General features: G+C 46.1%; 1 protein-coding gene across 3 annotated transcripts in view; it reads right to left on the bottom strand.

Moving 5' to 3' along the window:
• Positions 1-18,899, bottom strand: part of RSPRY1 (ring finger and SPRY domain containing 1) — a 49,488-nt gene continuing 30,589 nt past the window's right edge. For all 3 annotated transcript variants that reach the window (XM_004704649.3, XM_045293771.1, XM_045293770.1), the window contains 7 exons: positions 18,610-18,725; positions 17,557-17,700; positions 12,373-12,484; positions 6,967-7,069; positions 6,503-6,655; positions 3,970-4,074; positions 1-445 (listed from right to left, as the gene is read on the bottom strand). In XM_004704649.3, coding sequence (XP_004704706.1) covers positions 349-445; positions 3,970-4,074; positions 6,503-6,655; positions 6,967-7,069; positions 12,373-12,484; positions 17,557-17,700; positions 18,610-18,725 — 830 coding nt within the window. In that variant the 3' untranslated portion in view covers positions 1-348. The remainder of the gene's footprint in view (positions 446-3,969; positions 4,075-6,502; positions 6,656-6,966; positions 7,070-12,372; positions 12,485-17,556; positions 17,701-18,609; positions 18,726-18,899) is intronic.

The raw sequence follows: 18,899 nt of genomic DNA, 5'->3' as shown, positions 1-18,899 counted from the left end.
AATCAAATCAAATGAACCCGCCTTGGCAAAGGCCAGTATGCCGCCAACACTCAGGAGGGCCCTGTCTCCGACTGTCTTTCAGGGAAGTTCCCCTGGCCAACACGTTCCGCATTCAGCATTCCTTGGCCTAAAAAGGAATTTCTCAGGGCTGGCAAGTTGGGTTAGATTCTAAGAGAATGTTGTCTTTGACAAACTACCATTTTTAGCATAAAATCTGGCCATGGCTATGTTTCAATGTACGTATGATGAGTGATTAGAGATGTTTTGTTTTTGTTTTTTCCTTTGTTTTCCCTTTCCACATTGGCTGGAATCGAGTAGAAATACGTCCATGATGCATTTTCACGTGTGTCATGAAATATGAGAAATCTGTCTGACTCTAAACAATATTTCTTTCCGACACAATGGGCAGGTCTCCAGTTGCAAGGCACAGTCCATGCATAGGTCACTGCGGAGAAGAAGACGGAAATGCCAGTAAGTTAACGTTTTGAAGGTTCAGATCCCGATGCCCTTCCAGCTCCATTTAACATGCTAGCATGTTTGTTACCTGGAAGGGTAGGTAATTACACAAGGCCAACAAATGAGATCAAGTAAATAAACAACGAATCTCTCATTTCAGACCCTTAATCCTCCTCCCCAGAAGTAACAAGTTAAAAGTTCTTGGCATTTCCCCAGAAAAATCTGTAGGTATACATCATATATAAATAAGGGGGTAGTTCATGGGGGAAAAAATGGAATTGAAAGAGACTTTTTCCACACAATTTTTGAAGTCTCTTTGTATAAAGAGATGTGTGTATGTAGGTGGGATACAATGCTATTTTCCCCCAAACCACTAGCCATTTGTCCTGATAGCATTCCCTGAACAGTTCATCTATATAGTATGTCACAGGATTGATCTGTTTTATTACTTTCCTTTTTCAGAATTTTCTTGCCTTAGTGTAAGGTGACCAGACGCCCCGCTTTTGAACAATTTTTCCCGCGTCCTGCAGCGTTTTTAAAAAGTCCTGATTTTTTGAAAGAATGCACGACAAGCTAGGGTATACGGTTTTTGGCTGCCATGTGGCTATTTCGCAAGGATATGAGTTTTATCAATGGTGTCCCGCTTTACCAATGTTAAAATCTGGTCACCTTACCTTAGTGCCACGTAAGCTTTGTGTTACTCTAAAAAAAAAGGAATTAATTGGGATATATATATATATATATATATATATATATATACACACACACACATACATACATATACATATATCATTCCAGAGTTCAATCACAAAGTGTTACTTTTTAAATTGTGAATTAAATGGGGTTAGTACCACATAAACACATCTACTTCCAGGGGAAAACAAGACGTGTTGCTTTACTTGTATGTTGCTGTTAGGTGCTGTTGTGCTGCCTCTTTTACATGGGTCAAATTACACTGAAGGCTGCAGACCACCTTCACGCCCCCGAGGCTGTCCTATCTAAGTAACAGACCCACTTCTTCAAGCCCCTGGGTAGTTTTTAGGGTTTCTTCCCGTGTTGTTGCTGTGAGGTGTCAAGTTGGTTGTGACTCGTAGCACCCCCTGGGACAGAGTAGACCTGCCCGTGGCATCTCTACGGCTGTCAATTTTATGGGAGCAAGTTGCCAGCTCTGTTCTCTTGTGGAGCTGCAGGTGGGTACGATCCACCGACCTTTTGATAGCAGCAGTGTACTTAACCACCATGCTACGTGGGCGACGACTTTTTCTTCTGTGTTCCTTGGTATGCACTCTTGACCCGATGCCCAACAGGATGAAACAAGGCCAGGTCCTGGCCATCCTCACAAGCGTTGCTATAGCTAAGGCCACTGTTGCACTTGCAGTCTTGTCTTTTTCAAAGACACAAGTCATCGTGGCACAGGAATCTCCCGTTATGCTTTCTAATTGGTCGCTGCAGCAGAGAGGAGCTTCCTTTTCCCTCCCTCACTGTATTTTCTATTATGCTTTCCGTCACTTCCCCAGGGGTGCAGGCACTCAGCCTCTCATCTCAGAGCAAGGGTTGTGCCGCTCTCCTTTCTGGTAGCCCGCTGACTCTCCTCGCTTGTAGCTTGCCCAGTGGAGGTCACAGCGGGGGCAGTGGGCATCGTCCTTGTCTTGCCCCCACATCTCTTGGGAACTGCTGGTGTGGCGTGCATGGTTGAGGCACATGCTTTCGCTCTTTTTCGGGGAGTATCCATCAATTCCTGCTTCAGTTTTCCCCCCTCCACCCACTCCTGTTCTGCGCTAGTCCATCGTTAGAAGTGGACACGGAATGTTAAAACTTCTCGGGATTCTGAGAGATGAAAATGTCACTCCCTTGGCTACCTGAGCAAACAATATGGACCGATTTTCTGTCTTATGCCACCCTTATATTCTTGAGGTAAGCTGGGTTCGATTTGCTACATTTTATCTAGGATTTTTAGATTTGTTTTCATACGTAAAAATGACCCATAGCTTTCTTTCTGCATATATGTATAAGGGGGCTTCAAATAGTCTGTGGAAAAATATAATTAAAAGATAATTGAATTTCCTTTTGTGGGGGGGGGAATAATAGAATTTTTCCAAGAACTCTTTGGAGCTCCCTCATCTGTTGTCTGCACCAGCGTTTGGTATTTATGTTCCAATCAGGTTCTGAAAAGTGAATAAAGTGTACAGGGGTTTCCTTGTTTTCTCTAGGGTCTGGAGAAGTTTAAACAGACCGAGACTACCTGTTCCCTGGCTGGTCCTGAGAAGCCGTTGGAGAAACCCTCTGGCCTTGAGGCTTCTGGAGAGAAGGCATCGAGGGCAGAGCTTTCTAATCGATCGCCTTACGTTATTCTCTGGTGAAAGCATTCGTAGATTGCTTTGGTCTCTTCAGGTTCTCATCATTCAACTTTCTTTGGATTTCCTTTCTCCCCTCCCATTTCTGAGAACGGTGTTTGAAGCTGGGCTAAGCGTTCCTGTTTGTGCCCCTCTCAGCTCTGTCTGCGGAACTCTACCCCGGAGACTGGGGTGATACCCAAGCGGGCTCTGGGTTTTCACCTTTCCAAGCTTAGTCAGGAGCCTTTGTGTTTGAGATGCTAGGAAGGAGCAGTTTGTGAATAAGACCAGGTGAAGTTACTTAGGACCTTCACGTTTTTTTTTTTTATCCTAACATTCTTATAGAAACAAAGATCAAAAAGGGCACTAAGCTATCCCACCCTTATCTCTGTATCTACCTTTGACAGCTGTGACAGCTACAGCCCCCAAAGGTGCCCGAACTGAACAATTCTGGGCTGCCAGGTTGATGTCCAGGAAGGCTCACAGCGGGGGCAGCTGGAGCCATGGTGCCTTTCTTCCAGAATACTGCTACCCTTCCCTTACCAGCTAGCCATCAGGTCACCACCCATCTCAGTGGACAGGAACGGAGACGAGCTGGGCCCTCGTTGCAGGCTGGGCACCTGACAGCCACAGCAATGTCACACACAAGAGCAAGAAAGGGCGCAGAAGGTATGAATGAACAGTCAGCACGACTGCCATGTCCCCCACTGCCTGCATCCTCTTCCCTCTTGTGGCCTCACTGGTGGTCCTGGCCAAGGCCATCTCACTCATGCTCGTGCTGAGATGGCCGTGTGCCCCTCTGGGATCCAGCTCACTCTGGGAGTAGATCTCCGCTCAAATCTGGTTAGATGGCGGGGCAGAGACTGCTGCCCTCCTCGGGTTGCAATTGCAAACAGAAAGTCAAAGAGGAGGCTCTAAAACCCAGAGAGAACGCCCAGAGGCTCATTAATAGCTTTAAACTTATAACATTTTATAAAGTGGAAATTGCATTAAAAACACAAAACCATAGGCCTCCCTACCAAGCAGCTTTGCGGGTTTCCGGTGCTTTCTGGGAGTCAGCGTGCACCAGCGACCCCAGCTGGGTTCAGCCCACTCTACATGTGCTGAAGCCTGATCAGTAGTGAACAGGACGAACATCTGCCTGACACACAAAGCTGGGGCAGTCAGACTGCTCCCTTACCTGTGTCCACACGGCTTCAGCTGTGTGTCTGCCACCTCATCACAGCACAGGGAGCAGCAGTTTTCCCGGATGCTGACCTGCTTCAGCAGAGCCAGACGCCTGTGCCTGCGTGGGAAAGGCAGCATGAGACCTGGTTTGTAGTGATGCACACAGATGTGACCACCGTGTGCACATCAGGCAACAAGGGGGACGCGTTTGTTAAAAAACTCCCTTACCTTTTAATCCCAAGGTAAACCCAGGTCACCTTGTTGCAAAATAATAGGTTTGCTCAAAAAATACTCTCATCCAAAATGTTGTATTCCTTTGAAAACCACCTATCTGAGACCAAATGGTCAATGATAATTTTAAAACAAAGATGAGCGGGTATGGGGGCAGGCAGACTGGACTGATGAACAACCAAAGGTGAAGGGGAGACGAGTAGAAAGAAAAGCAAACGAAATGACTGGAAGGGGAAGCATTCGAGACAGTGTAGACACAACCCCAGATCGCAGCAGGCCTGAGAGCTGCTCCCCAGGACCCAGAAGCTGCTGCGTTTTGGACAAAGAACCTGCGAGCGTGCCTCACTGACTGCGAGCAGAAGCCTAGGCGGTGTCAACAGAAGACGCTCGCTGCTCACCACACAGAGGGCTTGCTGTTTGATATCTATTCAGTAATGCAACTTTGTGTGTGTGTGTGTGGGGGGGGGGGTGAGGGTGCCCAAAGAAGTGTCTTGGAAGAGAGGCCTGGTAATTTACTTCCCACAGCCCCAGACATCGAAAACCACACAGAGCCCACTTCTACCTTGACACATGTGGATGGTCACAAGGAGTGGGGGCCATTGCCGGCAACTGGTGGTGGGATATGAGCTATTGGAACATGCTAGAATTAGTGGCACAGACGGGAATTCAGAGTTTATGCCCCAGGTTGTAAGGAAGAGCAGCTGGGATGTGGCGGGAGGGGAGGTGGTGTCAACAGGTGGTGAGCACGAAGGGGCTCCTGACAGCTCCCGTGGAGTCAGTGTCGGACAAGCCAGTGGGTTTGAGAGAGTCTTGTTCCCCAGGCAGGCTGCAGATTGCTTTGTTCACCACAAGAGCAAAAGGAAGACACTGAGAGTTGAGGGCCACTGCATGCTGTTTTAACTAAGGCCGGTCTCTGGGGCACTTTCAGAATCCTTAGCCATGCCTTTCAGTGTGTATGTGAGAGGACCTGCTTATTTCCGAGAGAAGGCAGACTAGGTAACAGATGGCAGGGGAATGACATCGAAGAGGAATGTGTCACCTCAGGCTTCCACCAAGAGGAATGTCAATTTCAGTGGCTGTCAGGCACCAAGACAAGCTGAGTGGAAGTTCTGGGAGTGAACCTTAGTATACGTGGTGCTTGTTCTTGGGGTATTACTGAGGTTCTGCTGCTGCAGTCAAAGTTGTTGCCACCACGGGACATTTTCTAGTAAAATCTGGAAACTACTGAATTGCTCTCAAGCCTCAAATTCAAGGGGAAGGCCAGATCAGAGTGGCTGTTTCTAGAGCTTTTGAGCCATAAAGGAACTAGAATTATATCATTATCCAATAGATAACCTTTAGACCAGGCGTCCTCAAAGTACGGTCCGCGGGCCACATGCCGAGGACATTTATTCAGCCCACCAGGTGTGTTTGCCCCATTTGTTTTTATACTTCAAAATAAGATATGTGCAGTGTGCATAGGAATTTGTTCAGTTTTTTTAAAACTATAGTCCGGCCCTCCAATGGGTCTGAGGGACAGTGAACTGGCCCTGTTTAAAAGTTTGAGGACCCTGCTCTAGCTTGAGGTTTGATGATCCAACACTGACTCTCCTTGAGTGCCGAGACACTCACTGAGAACACCTTTGGCGCTACTCATAGGAAGACCCTTCTTCACACACACACACACACACACACACACACACACACACACACACACACACGCCCCGCTGCGGCGGCTCTATAAACAAGTGAGACCGTTTGGCTCCCATAAAGGAACTAGCTTCACCATAGAGTGATTGTCAGGAAGCAGCTGGAGTCCCTCCCTAGCTCACTGCACGGGGTGCACACTTGGTCTAAGGAACACTGGTTTCTAAGAAAATTGGTTTGCATTTCTTTTTTTTAATACTCAAGGTATTTGTCTCATAAAAAGAATTCGGAATTTCCTTTCTTTCTGGAGGAGAGCCCTGGGGGTGTAGTGGTTAGGAGTTGGGCTGATAACTGCACGGTCAGCAGTTTGAAACCACCAGCTGCTCTGGGGGAAAGACAATGCTTTCTACTCCTGTAAACAGTGAAGTTATCACTTAGATTTGGTCAGAAATACTCAGCAAAGCCACCTAAGCCTGGTGCTTTTGAGGACACAAGTCTCACTTTGTATTTTATTTTTTGCAATTAATCTTACCATAAGAATTCATTTGCTCTGATCTCTTTTGGGATCTGTTCCAGTAATTTCTATTTCCTAGGAAGCTACTATCCATTTTACTCAGGTTCTCGAAATTCTGAGTTTGAGTTCCCTTGAATGAGTGTGCACATCTGGAGAAGCTAGACAGACCCCTTACCTTGGCAATATTATTTTTTCTTCAGCTGTTAGGAAGGCGTAGTCATTAAAAGTGCTAAACTTCATAGCTGGTGGGTGTTTGAATGGTTTTGCTCCAAAATTGAACTCACATTGTTGATATGACATAAAACTCGCTGCGGCAAAAAACCCGGATCTACAAATGAAAACGAGGACACAGTTTACACGCAAAAATGTCCCAGCGGAAAGGAGAAGTGACAGAAATTCTGTTACCTAACCCAGACAGGCTGTGTACCAGAAGATCTGGCTCTTAGCATCCTGTATCCAACTTGGGGACAGCTGGAGCTATGATCCACTCCACTCCCCACCCCCCACCCGCCCGCCTTCAAATAAATTGACCTCCCATTATAATTGGCTGCATAAATAAAGATTCCCCCTACCCCTCCTTGAAAAAAAAAGTGCATTCTATTCATGTACCCAACTCTTTCACCGGGAAGAGCTACTTACATAGTAGATGAAAAAACTTGTTTCTCGGGAGGCAGCTGGTTGCCGTTTAGAAAGAAGATCATTTGCTTTTCATTCAAGTCTAACAGAAATCCTACTGTGTCTCCTAGGGGAGGAAGGAACACTGTGAGGGGCAGGGCTGAGAGCTCAGCTGCTCCAAGCGCTGTCCTGGGTCCCCTTCTCTGGCCCCCGCACACAACTGCTGCATCTTCCCTGTTTCTTGGACCCACTCGACACACCAAGATTTTAAGGTGCCATTAAGGAAACAAGGCTGCTAAATACACCGGGCTAAGTCATCCACTGTCAGAGGCAAAGAAATTACACATCAACATCAAAGATATTAAAAGGTGTGGTAGGGTGATGAAACGTGCATTTAGGGTTCAATGAAATAGGATGAAGATCAAAATCATGCGATTCTTGGCCGCTCTGGTAAAGCTCCATTGAAACTGACTCAATGGCTATAAATAAAGTTGACAACTGTTCAAAACAAACAAAGCATTAAAAAAATAATGACATTTCAGGGTTTTGCTTTTCCGCAGTCATGGTGAGGACAGTGACCCTAAAGGAGGAGTCTCACTTGTAAAGGGCCACCCTGAGTAGTGGGAGCACTAGAACTGACGGCGATTACACAACTCATCGTAAAAGTGATTTAACCATGGGGGTAAGAAAAGAAAGTGTTCTAAAATTGATTGCGGTATTGCTTGTACAACCCTTCTTGATATGACTGAGTTGTGTGACGTGTGGATTAAGTGCCAATACCACTATGTTAAAAGAAGAAAGAAGATTTAAGCCCTGAGAAGATCCAGTGGCTTATGATAAAGGCAAACATGGCACTGTCAGTGGCACTGAGATAAATGTGCCATGGGACTGGGATATTGGGGAGCCATTGAAAAGAACTTTCTGTACTAAACTAGAAAGCCTACCACAGTATATAAATGAAATAATAACCAAAATATACGCCAAATTTTAAATGCTTTTTGGAAATCTCTCAATGGAGAGATTATAGGTGATTTTAAGTGTATCCATTTTGCTCCCCACCCCATTTTAAATAATAAGCCCTTATTAATAGTTTCAGTATGAAAACAAAGCCCTCACTGCCATCAAGTTGATTCCGACTCTCGGTAACCCTACAGGACAGAGCAGAACTGCCCCAGCTGGTGTCCGAGACTAACTCTTTACAGGAGTGGGAAAGCCCGTTTGTCTCCCACAGACTGGCTTGTGGCTTCAAACTCCTAACCTTGAAGTTAGCCGCCCCAACAGTAACCACTGTATGCCAGCAGGACTCCTGTTTCAGTAATAGCTTTAAAAATTCTGATTAAAATAAAACAAACTGGTTAATAATTTTCAAAGACAACACCTCTCTCTTAACCCAAGCCCAAACCTACTGTTGACATCCATTCTCACTCAAACTGTCACACAGGGTTTCCCAAGCTTTAACATTGTTATGGAAGCAGACTGCCACATTTTGCATGGAGAGGCCGACCACAAACCACGAACCTTGAGATTAGTAGGCACGTGTTTTAAATATTGAGCCACATGGGATCCTTGCCTCTATTGTAACTAAAACCTCAACAAATACATTGCCATTGAGTCAGTCCTGACTCGTGTTACGTTAGGTGCCATCAAGTTGGTTCTGACCTATAGAGACCCTGTGCACAGCGGAATTAAACACTGCCCAGTCCTGCGCCATCCTCACCATTGTCCCTGTGCCCATTGTGACTCACAGCAACCCAATACAGGGTTTCTGAGGCTGTCCATCTTTGCAGGAGCAGACAGCCTCGTCATTCTTCTGAGCAGTGGCTGGTGGGTTTGAACAGCCGACTTTGCTTCCAGCAGTCTAATGCTTATTGCCTCTTTCGTAAGCGCTGTTCAGTGGAGCACGTTTATGTGCCTTCAGGAACCTGGAGGCCCTGTAGAGGGCCACTCCTGGTGGCTTTCAAGTCGTTTCTTTCCCACCCTATGAATTGAGGCTCTCCTTTGGGGCGGTGGTCAAGTCCCAGCGCTCCTAGCGTGCCTGACTGTTCAGTTCCTGTCCATAGCTCCCTTCTCTAGCGCCAGTGCTGGGAACAGAGCTACTTTGGGGTTTCTACCTACTGCCCCCTCCTCCCTCTCTCCCTGCGTCCTCAGTGTGCGGGCCTCACTGCCCTCCTGAGTGATGGGGCCCTGTCAGGAAAGCCCTGCTTACAGAGTTCTTAGTTGGAAGGAAAATGACTCAATCACCTTACTTTCTTTAGTCTCAGTGTTTAGCAAACCAACTATGTGACCAATGTGGCTTAACTCTTCCATTTAGAGATGCTCTCTCACGGGTTTAGGGCCTTGGATACGGCAAACAGGATGAAACACAAACTGAATGGGGGGGAGAAGGGCACGTTGTTAAGAAGATCAATGAGGGGGCTTAAATGCTCCTGGAAAACCCTATCATCTTTTAAGCCCACTTTCCCATGACCATTTTAAAGGCCCTGGTATTCTAGCTGAAAACCTCAGTGCCACACAGAGAGCGCCCTGGTGGCCTGTGACCGGCAGCACCCGAGTCTGGGGGCTGGAGAGTAGAGGCAGATAAAAAGACGGGTTTCTCTTGACACGTGTGCTCTCAAGTCTTCTTTAAAAGCTGCCCTGCAGTGCGGTCATCAAATAGCGCCTGCTTCACAAGCCTCCCGTCTGGAAACCATCTGTTTAGTAGCACTGCCTTTTCAGGCATTCTCAAATGACTGCTTTGATTCAAAACGTAACCCCCAGAGAGAAAATGGAAACACATATAGATCCGAAGATGATCATTTTCCCTTTAATTGAAGAAATGAACATTCTGAAATGTATTTGCTACAGGAAGGTGAGATTATCAGAGGAATACCATTCATATCCATGGAAGTGATAAAAAAGGGCTAATATCCCTTTTAAATATAATCATAAAATTGGTTGGGAAAAAAAAAGGGCAGCCTAGAAAGATGTATTACAGAAACTTTCTGCAACAAAAACGAGAAAATCTTTATGGAATGAAACCTGGAGGCTTGAATCTCAGAGAGGAAGACTGACTGCGAGCTCGTGCTCTGGAGAACAAGCAGTTGACAGCAGCTGGAGGACTGCTGGCTGTAAGTGTGGCCGTCATGGTGGTGGCTGGGCCATCCTGGTTCCCTGGGGCTCCAAGTGCATGGGGAGGTCATGGCTCCTGGATTCATCAGCAGATTGGGACCGTCAAAGTCAGTGTGGGGCAAACCACCACCCTCCCCCCACTTCAACACACACAAACTCAATGGCATGGTGGAAGAGTGGCTACTTGTTGGGCTGCTAACTGCAAGGTAGGCAGTTAGAAACCACCAGCTGCTCCACTGGAGAAAGATGAGGCTCTCATAAAGAGTTAGTTTGGAAGCCCACAGGGGCAGTTCTGCTCTGTTTTGTAGGATTACTATGGGTCAGCACTGACTGGATAGCAGCAAGTTTGGTTTGGGGAATGGCAGAGTGAGTTGGGCGGGGCATATGCACTGCACTCTCCATGATTCGACACTGATTCCATGGCAGGGAGTTTGCTTGGGTTTTGTCTCCACATGGTTCATTCATCAATCAGCCAAACAAGGTGTGTGTTCTCAGCTGTTCCTTTTTTACTTTTTTCATCTCTTCTGAATGGGGCCACATAATCTCCCCCTTCCAGCGAGAGTGAGTGGGCCATGAGCAGTGCTAAGGGGAGGGCTAAAACCGGTGCTGTTCTCTGCGCAGAGGGAAGTGGAAGAGGCAGCACAGATAAAATTCTGAAAGAAAAAAATGCCAACCAGAATCTTATTTCCAGCGAAATTATCCATCAAATATGAGAGAGAAGTAAGGGCATTTCCAGGTAGGGAAAAATTAAAGGAATTTGTAAAAACAAAAAGTATGAAGGGGAATTTTTTGGACAGAAGCAACAACAGCAGACATCAATCTGAGACCAACACATAAGTCAATTCAATCATCAAAGTAAAACAAACTGAAAACCAGAGTATTCAATCTGCAATGAAGAAAACAAAGACTTAAAAATAGGAAATCATGCACAATACTCTAATGGAGAGCAAGTTAAGTAGATCTCAAGAGATAACAGACTGATAAGTTTAGGAAGAAAGTAGTACATAATAAGGTAACCTCAAAGAAAATGGAAAAACCCTTTTAACATAAAAAAGGGAAATCACAGATACAGTCAACAGTAAACAGCATCGAAGAAGCGAAAAATGACAAGAACAGTGACAGACAATGAACTCAGCACAGGGAACGATTAGAAACAAGCACAAAACATACAAGCGACAGCAATAAATTAATTGCTGTAACTAACAACAACAGAGATTAATTAAATGCACCAGTCAAGAGGCAGAGAACAGCAGACTGAATAAGAAAAGAAGACCCATCAATAAGAGTGTTTACAAGAAGCCCATCTTAGACACAAAGGCGAAAACAAAGAAAAATCAAAGGATGGAAACAGATCACAGCACACTATTCCCGAAAGTGGAAACCACCTGAATGTCCACTGGTGGGAGAAGAGGCCCACAAACTCTGGTGTACACACACACACACACACACACACACACACACACACACACACACACACAGAATACTACCTATCGCTAGCTACAGAATAATAAGGAAGTTCAAACAGCTCGTGACATGGATGGATTTGGAAGACATGATGTTGAGTGAAGTTAGCCAATCACAAATACCGTAAGACTGCTGATATGAAAACACAATTAAGAATAGGTGTTCAGACCATACGATAGACTTTGATGGGCGCCAGGCGTGGGAGGGGAAGGGAGATAACAGACTAGAGCACGGGCTCCCACACTTATTTGAGCTTACCCTTCCCTTTCCAGAGGAAAAAGTACTTAGCCCTCCCCCAATCTGACAATGAAAAACTTCTGTAACCCCTCACACTCACTGCAACTGAGTCAGCGCTGACTCATCGTGACCCAGTGCGTTGTTTCTGAGACTGTTTATGGGAGTAGAAAGCCCAGTCTGTGTCTCAAGGAGCTGCTGGTGGCTTTAAACTGCTGACCATTCGGCTCAAACCACTGCACCACCAGGGCTCCTTTTTGTAACCATGGTTTGGGGTAAAGTGCAGGTAGCTGCTTTTGCAGGGCCCCTGGATCATTCCAGAACTCCTCCGGGAGCAGTGGCATACACTTTGGGAAACACTGGACTGGAGGGTTGCTAGGTGGTAGCTTGGGTGAAGGGAGATGGGGTGGGGGGGAATGGGGGGGAGAGGAATAAGACAAGCTATGGGGAGGGCTGATCAGATATCTGGATGTTTGATGCAAAAATGATGATCTGCTATATAAACTCACACCAAAGTCACACTAGAAAGTTAAAAATAAGTAGGCAAACAGACACCCATTTTTAGAAAACAAGATGCCTGACGCTAACTCAGGCAGTGAGTTCATGCTGGAGAGGACGGGATACCTTCTTTCCAGCACGGATGCAGGTGAGGTTTACTTCTGGCGTTGTACCAAATCAGCTGCCGGCAGCCATCATACGCACAGGAGTACTCGTCGTCCCCAATGCCGTAGCCTTCCTGGAGGGAGACAGGGCCCAGAAAGTTAGCAAGGCCCTGCCTGCTCTGATCTGGAAACACAGAGTGTATTTCCTATAACCACAAACCCGCAGCTGGGAGTCCAAGTTTGTTGGATGAAGGGAAGGTTTGTGGCTCATGGAAAACACCCAAATTATGCCCTGGGGGTCTGGTTCCAAGAAAGAGAAAACGATGTCATGCACAAATATTCGCGGTCTCTTCTGTGCCCTGCACACGTTAGTTTGTTTTATTATGTAATGCTCCTTAGTGGCATGAGGCTGGTGGACAAGAGCCCTGAGAGGTGGATGACTTTGCTCGAGGGCACAATTCTGAGCGAGCCAGGCCCAAGTGTGGATCTAAACCATTTGAACTCAAGATTGGTGCACCTCCCACGCCCCTGCTGCGGTGAGCACCTTCTTGGGCGTACTAGTCTTTGAAACACCAACATGCTCTAGGGCAGTGCTTCTCAACCTTCCTAATCTGCGACCCTTTCATGCAGTTCCTCATGCTGTGGGGACCCCCAACCATAACATTATTTTCGCCGCTACTTCATCACTGTAATTTTGCTACTGTTATGAATCAGGCGACCCCTGTGAATGGGTAGTTCAGCCCCCAAAGGGGACACGACCCACAGGTTGAGAACTGCTGCTCTAGAGGTTTTGAAGCTGAAGCCAAGAGAGAGGCTACAGTGGACATTTGATATCACTACCAATACCAGATGCCGTCAACGCACACAGACACCTGGATAGTTATCTGAGATCAGCTCCATTTGACCATCACACAGGCCCTTGGCAGGTCTGTTTTACTATGTATTGTATTCAATAATTCCATAAAATATAAGGGTAGAGGGCCTCTTTAGAAGTTATTTTGAATATTTATAAAGGAAGTAGTAATAGTATGCTCATTAGAAGTGAGGATGGTGAGATTCTGTCTCAACTACTTTGACAGGTGATCAGGAAAGGCTGGTTCCTGGAAAAAGACATCATGCTAGGGAGAGAGGGTCAGCAGAAAGGAGGAAGACTGTCCAAGAGTCAGACTGGCACAATGGCTGCCACAGTGGGCTCAAACATCACAACAGTTGTGAGGGTGGCACTGGGCTGAGCTGTGTTTTGTTGTGGGGGTCACTGTGAGTCAGTCAACTCGATGGCACCTGGTGACAACAACATGCAGATCAGACGTGGCTGTCTTCAGGACCAAGAGTGAAAAGTCTCAGTGAAGAAAGGGCCAAATCCAGGTGTGGGCCTTGATGGCAGCCTGCTTCTTCTGAGGATAACAACGCAGGAAGAGATAAGAATGAAGAACGAACGATTTGGACTGTGTTGCACTGAATTTAGATGACTGTTCTTCAAAGTGATGCTTCTGAATTAGCTGTAGCCATGCACTATTCAAGAGTAAAGTGCACTTGGCACCTAACTGACTTTACAGAGAGAAGAAACTCTGCAGCCTACTGGAGAGAATACCTGTGATTCCTTTCTAAAGCTTAGCAAGTCCGTAAAAGTATATCACCTAAAACCCATTAACATTTAGGCTTCACTCCCAGTCAACAAGAGTGGAAGATTACAAAATCTTCAACCATGCAATGTCTTCTATTCTTGGTCGGATTCCACAACAGAGCAGTTTTGTGGGACAAAGGAGAAACGTAATAATGTTGCTTCCATAGGTCTATGAAATAGGTTCCTCTATCAAGCACGATGCACTTTAAAAATCACTTGGAGCTTATACCACCTGAATGTGCTAGTCCCTCTTCCAGCCTATGCACATTTCCAGTGGGATTATCTTCAGCTTCCATTGACCGGGACAGATGAATGAGAGAACAGCCTAGCTCACTAGTTATCTGAGGTGATTAGTTTAACTGCTTGTGTCCAGTCATGCACATTTGAGTAATGGAAACACTAAGAAGAAACAAAAGAAAGCTTGCATGACTCGGGAAATCTTTGAACCCTTCCCACGGGCTAGGTATTACCCCCTTTTCTTCCTGTCAGCATCCCAACACCACCCCCCCCTTTTTATTTTGGGGGATGTACGAGATACTGTGTTCTGCCGCTTCCCACTCTTTATCGGGAGTGATAAGCTCTGACCCAAGTCCAGGCAACTGGACCCTCTGTCAGACCCTCAGTGTGGTGCAAATGACCCCACCGGGAGGGATGATCAGGCTGGGTTCATGGGGGCAGTGGTGGCTTCCCTGGTCAGACAATTCTCTCCAAACACTGGCTGGTGTACTTCCTGTCTCTCGTGGCCCTTGGGGGTTGCCTTGGAGCCCGTGGGGTTCTCCAGCCCCAGCACTGCCAAGCCATTCCTTCTGACGGCAGCTTTGCTCCAAGGTGGAATGCTTTAACAGCATGGGCTCTCCCGCTCTGGGTTCGAATTCTGCTCCAGCATGTGGAAACTAGAAGGCTTTGGGCAAGTTTCTTAATTAGCTTCTCTGAATCTCATTTTCTTCATCTTTATTTATTCATTTATTTATATTTTAATAAGTCATTTTATTGGGGCTCTTACAGCTCTTATAACAATTCATACATCCATGTTTCTTCATCTTTAAATGGGAGAAAAAAATAGCTTTCCAGACCCTCAAAAAGATTAGAGGCAATGTAGGTGAAAGATGCTCATGAAAAGTTAGATAAGCCAAAAGGCACCCACGAGAATGGCTACCACCAACCCTCGTAAAAATACACAGCAGACTAACAATACAAAGTACATGGTAGGTGAGTGGAACGAGAACTATTATTATTAAGTCTTGCATTTTAATTACCTGTCACTGAGCCCAGAAATCTGCCCATCCTTTCAAAACTGAAACCTACACAGTGAGAGCTAAAACAAGAGGCATGATGGAGGGACTTCCAATCTTCAGAAACTGGGTGTATCCCTGGAATGACCTGGTCTTTAAGACATCACCCCAATTACACAGGCAGAACAATTCAATGTCCCAGAACAATGTCTGTTTGAAAGCCAAGTGTGGCAACATCACCGAGCCTACATTCAGCAAACGTTCTATCATTAAAATACTATTTTAACCCTAGTATTTAGGAATCAGCTAGTATGTAGATTATGACAAATGTTTTCTTTTTATAGAAAGAAGTCAATAATTGATCAAGCAATTTGGGTGGCAGGAAAGCATTAGCCTCATAACATGAAGGTCTAGATCTAGGAATAAATGGCACAAAGTACACTTTCAGCTACCAAATCATGATGTCTCACGATTCGTCATCACTGGCCATCTCTATAAAGAGCCAATGTCTCAGATACACCCTGCCCAGTCCTGTAACATGTTGCTGCCAAACGGAGAATGACATTGTAAGTCATAGCTTCTTCCCTGGAGAAATTCCTACCTCTTCTAGTTTGGGACTAATTCTTCACTCCCAAATGACGAGACTAGCTAATCGCCGAGGCTCTCGCCACCTCCCAATGTGACAAAAACCGCTGTGATAGGACAGGAAGGGGGCTAAATTCTAGTCCTTGTGCCTTTACTTCCTCCTCCCAGTCTTGGCTCTCTCACTAGTGAAGCAGACGTTGACCAGTGAAAACTACCGTGGGAATCAGATGACAGAGAGACTGTAAATACAGATGTCCTGGAAATTGATTCTTTTTTTTAAAAGAAGTTCTTTAAAATTGTCTTTAGGACATGACTTGGGTGAGGCTGTCAGTCTAGCTGATAATGTTTCAAATCAGTGCTCATACTGGGAACAAGAGTCTGACTGGAATCCTCTCCAGTTTCTTCTCACAACAAAAGCCGGGGCTCCCAAGTTTTAATTAAAGGGCCCCATGGGGCTGGAGGCTCTGCGTCAGGCAAGGTTCCCAACAAAAGCAACAGTGACTAGGGCCCTGTCTGCCCTTTCCACTGGCCCTCCTCCTCCAATCGGACTCTCCAGTCGGGCCCTTCAGAAGGATGAGCAATCCCTGGGCTCAGTACAGCCTTGCCAAGGGTCCTGCCAAGAGCTGGGCGTAGGTCAGCCAAGTTAAGTCTGATTTTATTGGAGTACTTGTGAAACCCCTTTGCTCATGTGGGATGAGGGACTATTTAATTTTAGACTAACAAGGTAATCAAAGGGACTTTTTTTCCAGCTCAAAGGGTAAAAAATATCACGTCTAAAAAATATTCTGGATTGGATCTGGATTTACTTCCAAAGAGCTTATAACTTGGAGGCCAACAAATGACACACTGTGGGAAAAGGAGGCGCCCCAACTCCTCCCGCCCCAGCTGGCAGCAGCTCAGGGCTGCTCTTCCTTCCATCACAGACAGCGTTTCAGAACAAAAGAGAAATGCCAGGTGTAGAATACAAATGTGCCCACTAACTACAGGATAAAAATTAAGTAGGCCTAGGAGGGTTAGGGGAGAAAAGATAAAGCAAGAGGCTAGAGGATTGACAGATCATACCTGAGGTGACGTGGAAAATAACATCCACACTGGGGAGAAGGGAAATCAAGGGGTGGGGTGTGAGCTAAAAAGAGGGTCTGATTAGTAGTTTAAGCTGTGGAATACAAAATTAAAGATCTGAAATGTAAACTCCCTACCTAATTCACAATTTTTAAAATTTTTCAAAAAAATTAAGCAAGAGAATTTATTGCTTAGTATTTTATGAGTGGCAGAGAATTCCTATACAGCTTTTAAGTTTACCATAAACTATGAACAGAGCCAAAGACCGGAGCCCGTAGACAAAGGATGCATCCATCCAACTTCTGGGTCTTAGGACTCAGAGCAAAATAATGGCAATTACACCTGTCCTTTAAAGGATCCCTGGAAGTGCTGTGGGTTAGGCATGGGAGTTGCCTGGGTGTTGGTTCAAATCCACCAACTGCTCCATGGGAGAAAGAGGAGGCTGCCGGCTCCCGTAAAGATTCACCATCTTGGAAACCTGAGGGCTGCTGTCGCTTGGGACTGACTAAGACAGTGGTTTTGTTCTGTTTGTTTAACCTAATTCTGAATCAGTTGAGGAAACCACTTAAAGGTTATATAGCTCAGTCCAAGAAATGATTCCTGCACACACCTATTTGAAAAATAAGCATGCTTGAATAGCCACAACCCACCAACCTGCCAAGCACGCTGTGTCCGCCCCCATCCCCAGGCCCAGTGTACTCACATGATTGAGAAATTTGCTGTCTCTGGTGGCCCAGCCTATCTGCATGACACCAGAGGTGATCACTGTGACTTCGTAGTACCACACTCCGGCGTCCACACAGAAGGTGCAACGGACACTTTCAAAGGAGGAGGCATCACAGCGAGCCTGGAAAACCAAGGAGAGTGACAGTCCACATCAGCATCTGAAGGCACCAGGGCAGCAGACTGCTTGGAGCCTTCGAGAGGCCCAGTGTTCCCTCCTATGCCCACTCCTTCCGTGATTAAGAATGCCACACGAAATGAATGAGATGCTATGATTACCCTACGGCGTCATTTCTCGGGAGTCCTAGCATGACTGGTACCAGGATTACAAGGTCTCTTACAAGAAATGGATATAGAGGATTCAATAAAAACGACCAACTTCAATTTTACACCCTTACTGTCATATTACAGCCTTACTGTCATATTACAGCCTTGTACAAATGCCTCAACATGGTCTTAACCTGCACTTGGTATGATGGAGGATACTGAAGGATATAAGATGAGGTACCTATATAGTCTAATATATAGCAGGAAGCTATATAAGGGATTTAGCTATAGGCTTCTCAAACAGCACCGGAAGCCTGGAATGTCTGGGCCCAGTAGTACCTTCCTGGGCATGAAGAGCTCTTTTATTCACCTCCACCATAAACTTGAGTGACATCCCCAACTTTCGGGGAGGAGGGGAAGCCCTAGATGAACTTCAAGTGGTTATGCAGGTTAAAAAGATGAATGACCCCGAAGACTAGTGTATCTGCAGCTGAATAGAGAGATTAAAACCAGCTACATTTAAAGCACACGGTCTGTGAATAGCACGGTGCTTACTACCTATGCAGTGCCACATGGGATATGAAAAGAGTAGATTATTGTCCTGAAATACCCTCTCCCCCACCACTTCCATCCCTAACTACCTTCCCAGTATGAAAAACTTCCACCTAGGCTGTAAGAAGCTGCCTTGTTCAGAGCCAGGGGATAAAAATCATAGCAAAAAGATCCACCCTCCCTCTCCCGCAAGGACAGTGCAGGCGACCTTTACCTCTAAGCCATGAGGCGATATCTTCAGGTACTCGCTTACGTCGTTGCTGTTCAGCATAGCCCTGACGTTACTCAGGTCCACCTTTTCATAGGTCAGTTGCCTACCTTCTTTTAAAACTGCCAAAGAAAAGGTAGTCAGGTTTCTAAGGCAGGTGTCATTTCCAGCTGCCCTCCTAGTCCAGGCGTCGGGTGGTCATAAAGGGCAGATGTGGGGTGGCACAACCTTGGTTTGCTGCTCCACACCCATGTGAAAGCTGACCAAGGGAAGACCAGGAAAGGCAGGCCCACTGT

Source organism: Echinops telfairi, unplaced genomic scaffold, assembly GCF_000313985.2.
Source record: "Echinops telfairi isolate 266 unplaced genomic scaffold, ASM31398v2 ScPeMD7_2291;HRSCAF=2852, whole genome shotgun sequence".
Lineage (NCBI taxonomy): Eukaryota > Metazoa > Chordata > Mammalia > Afrosoricida > Tenrecidae > Echinops > Echinops telfairi.
This window is presented reverse-complemented; position numbering and strand designations above follow the sequence as displayed.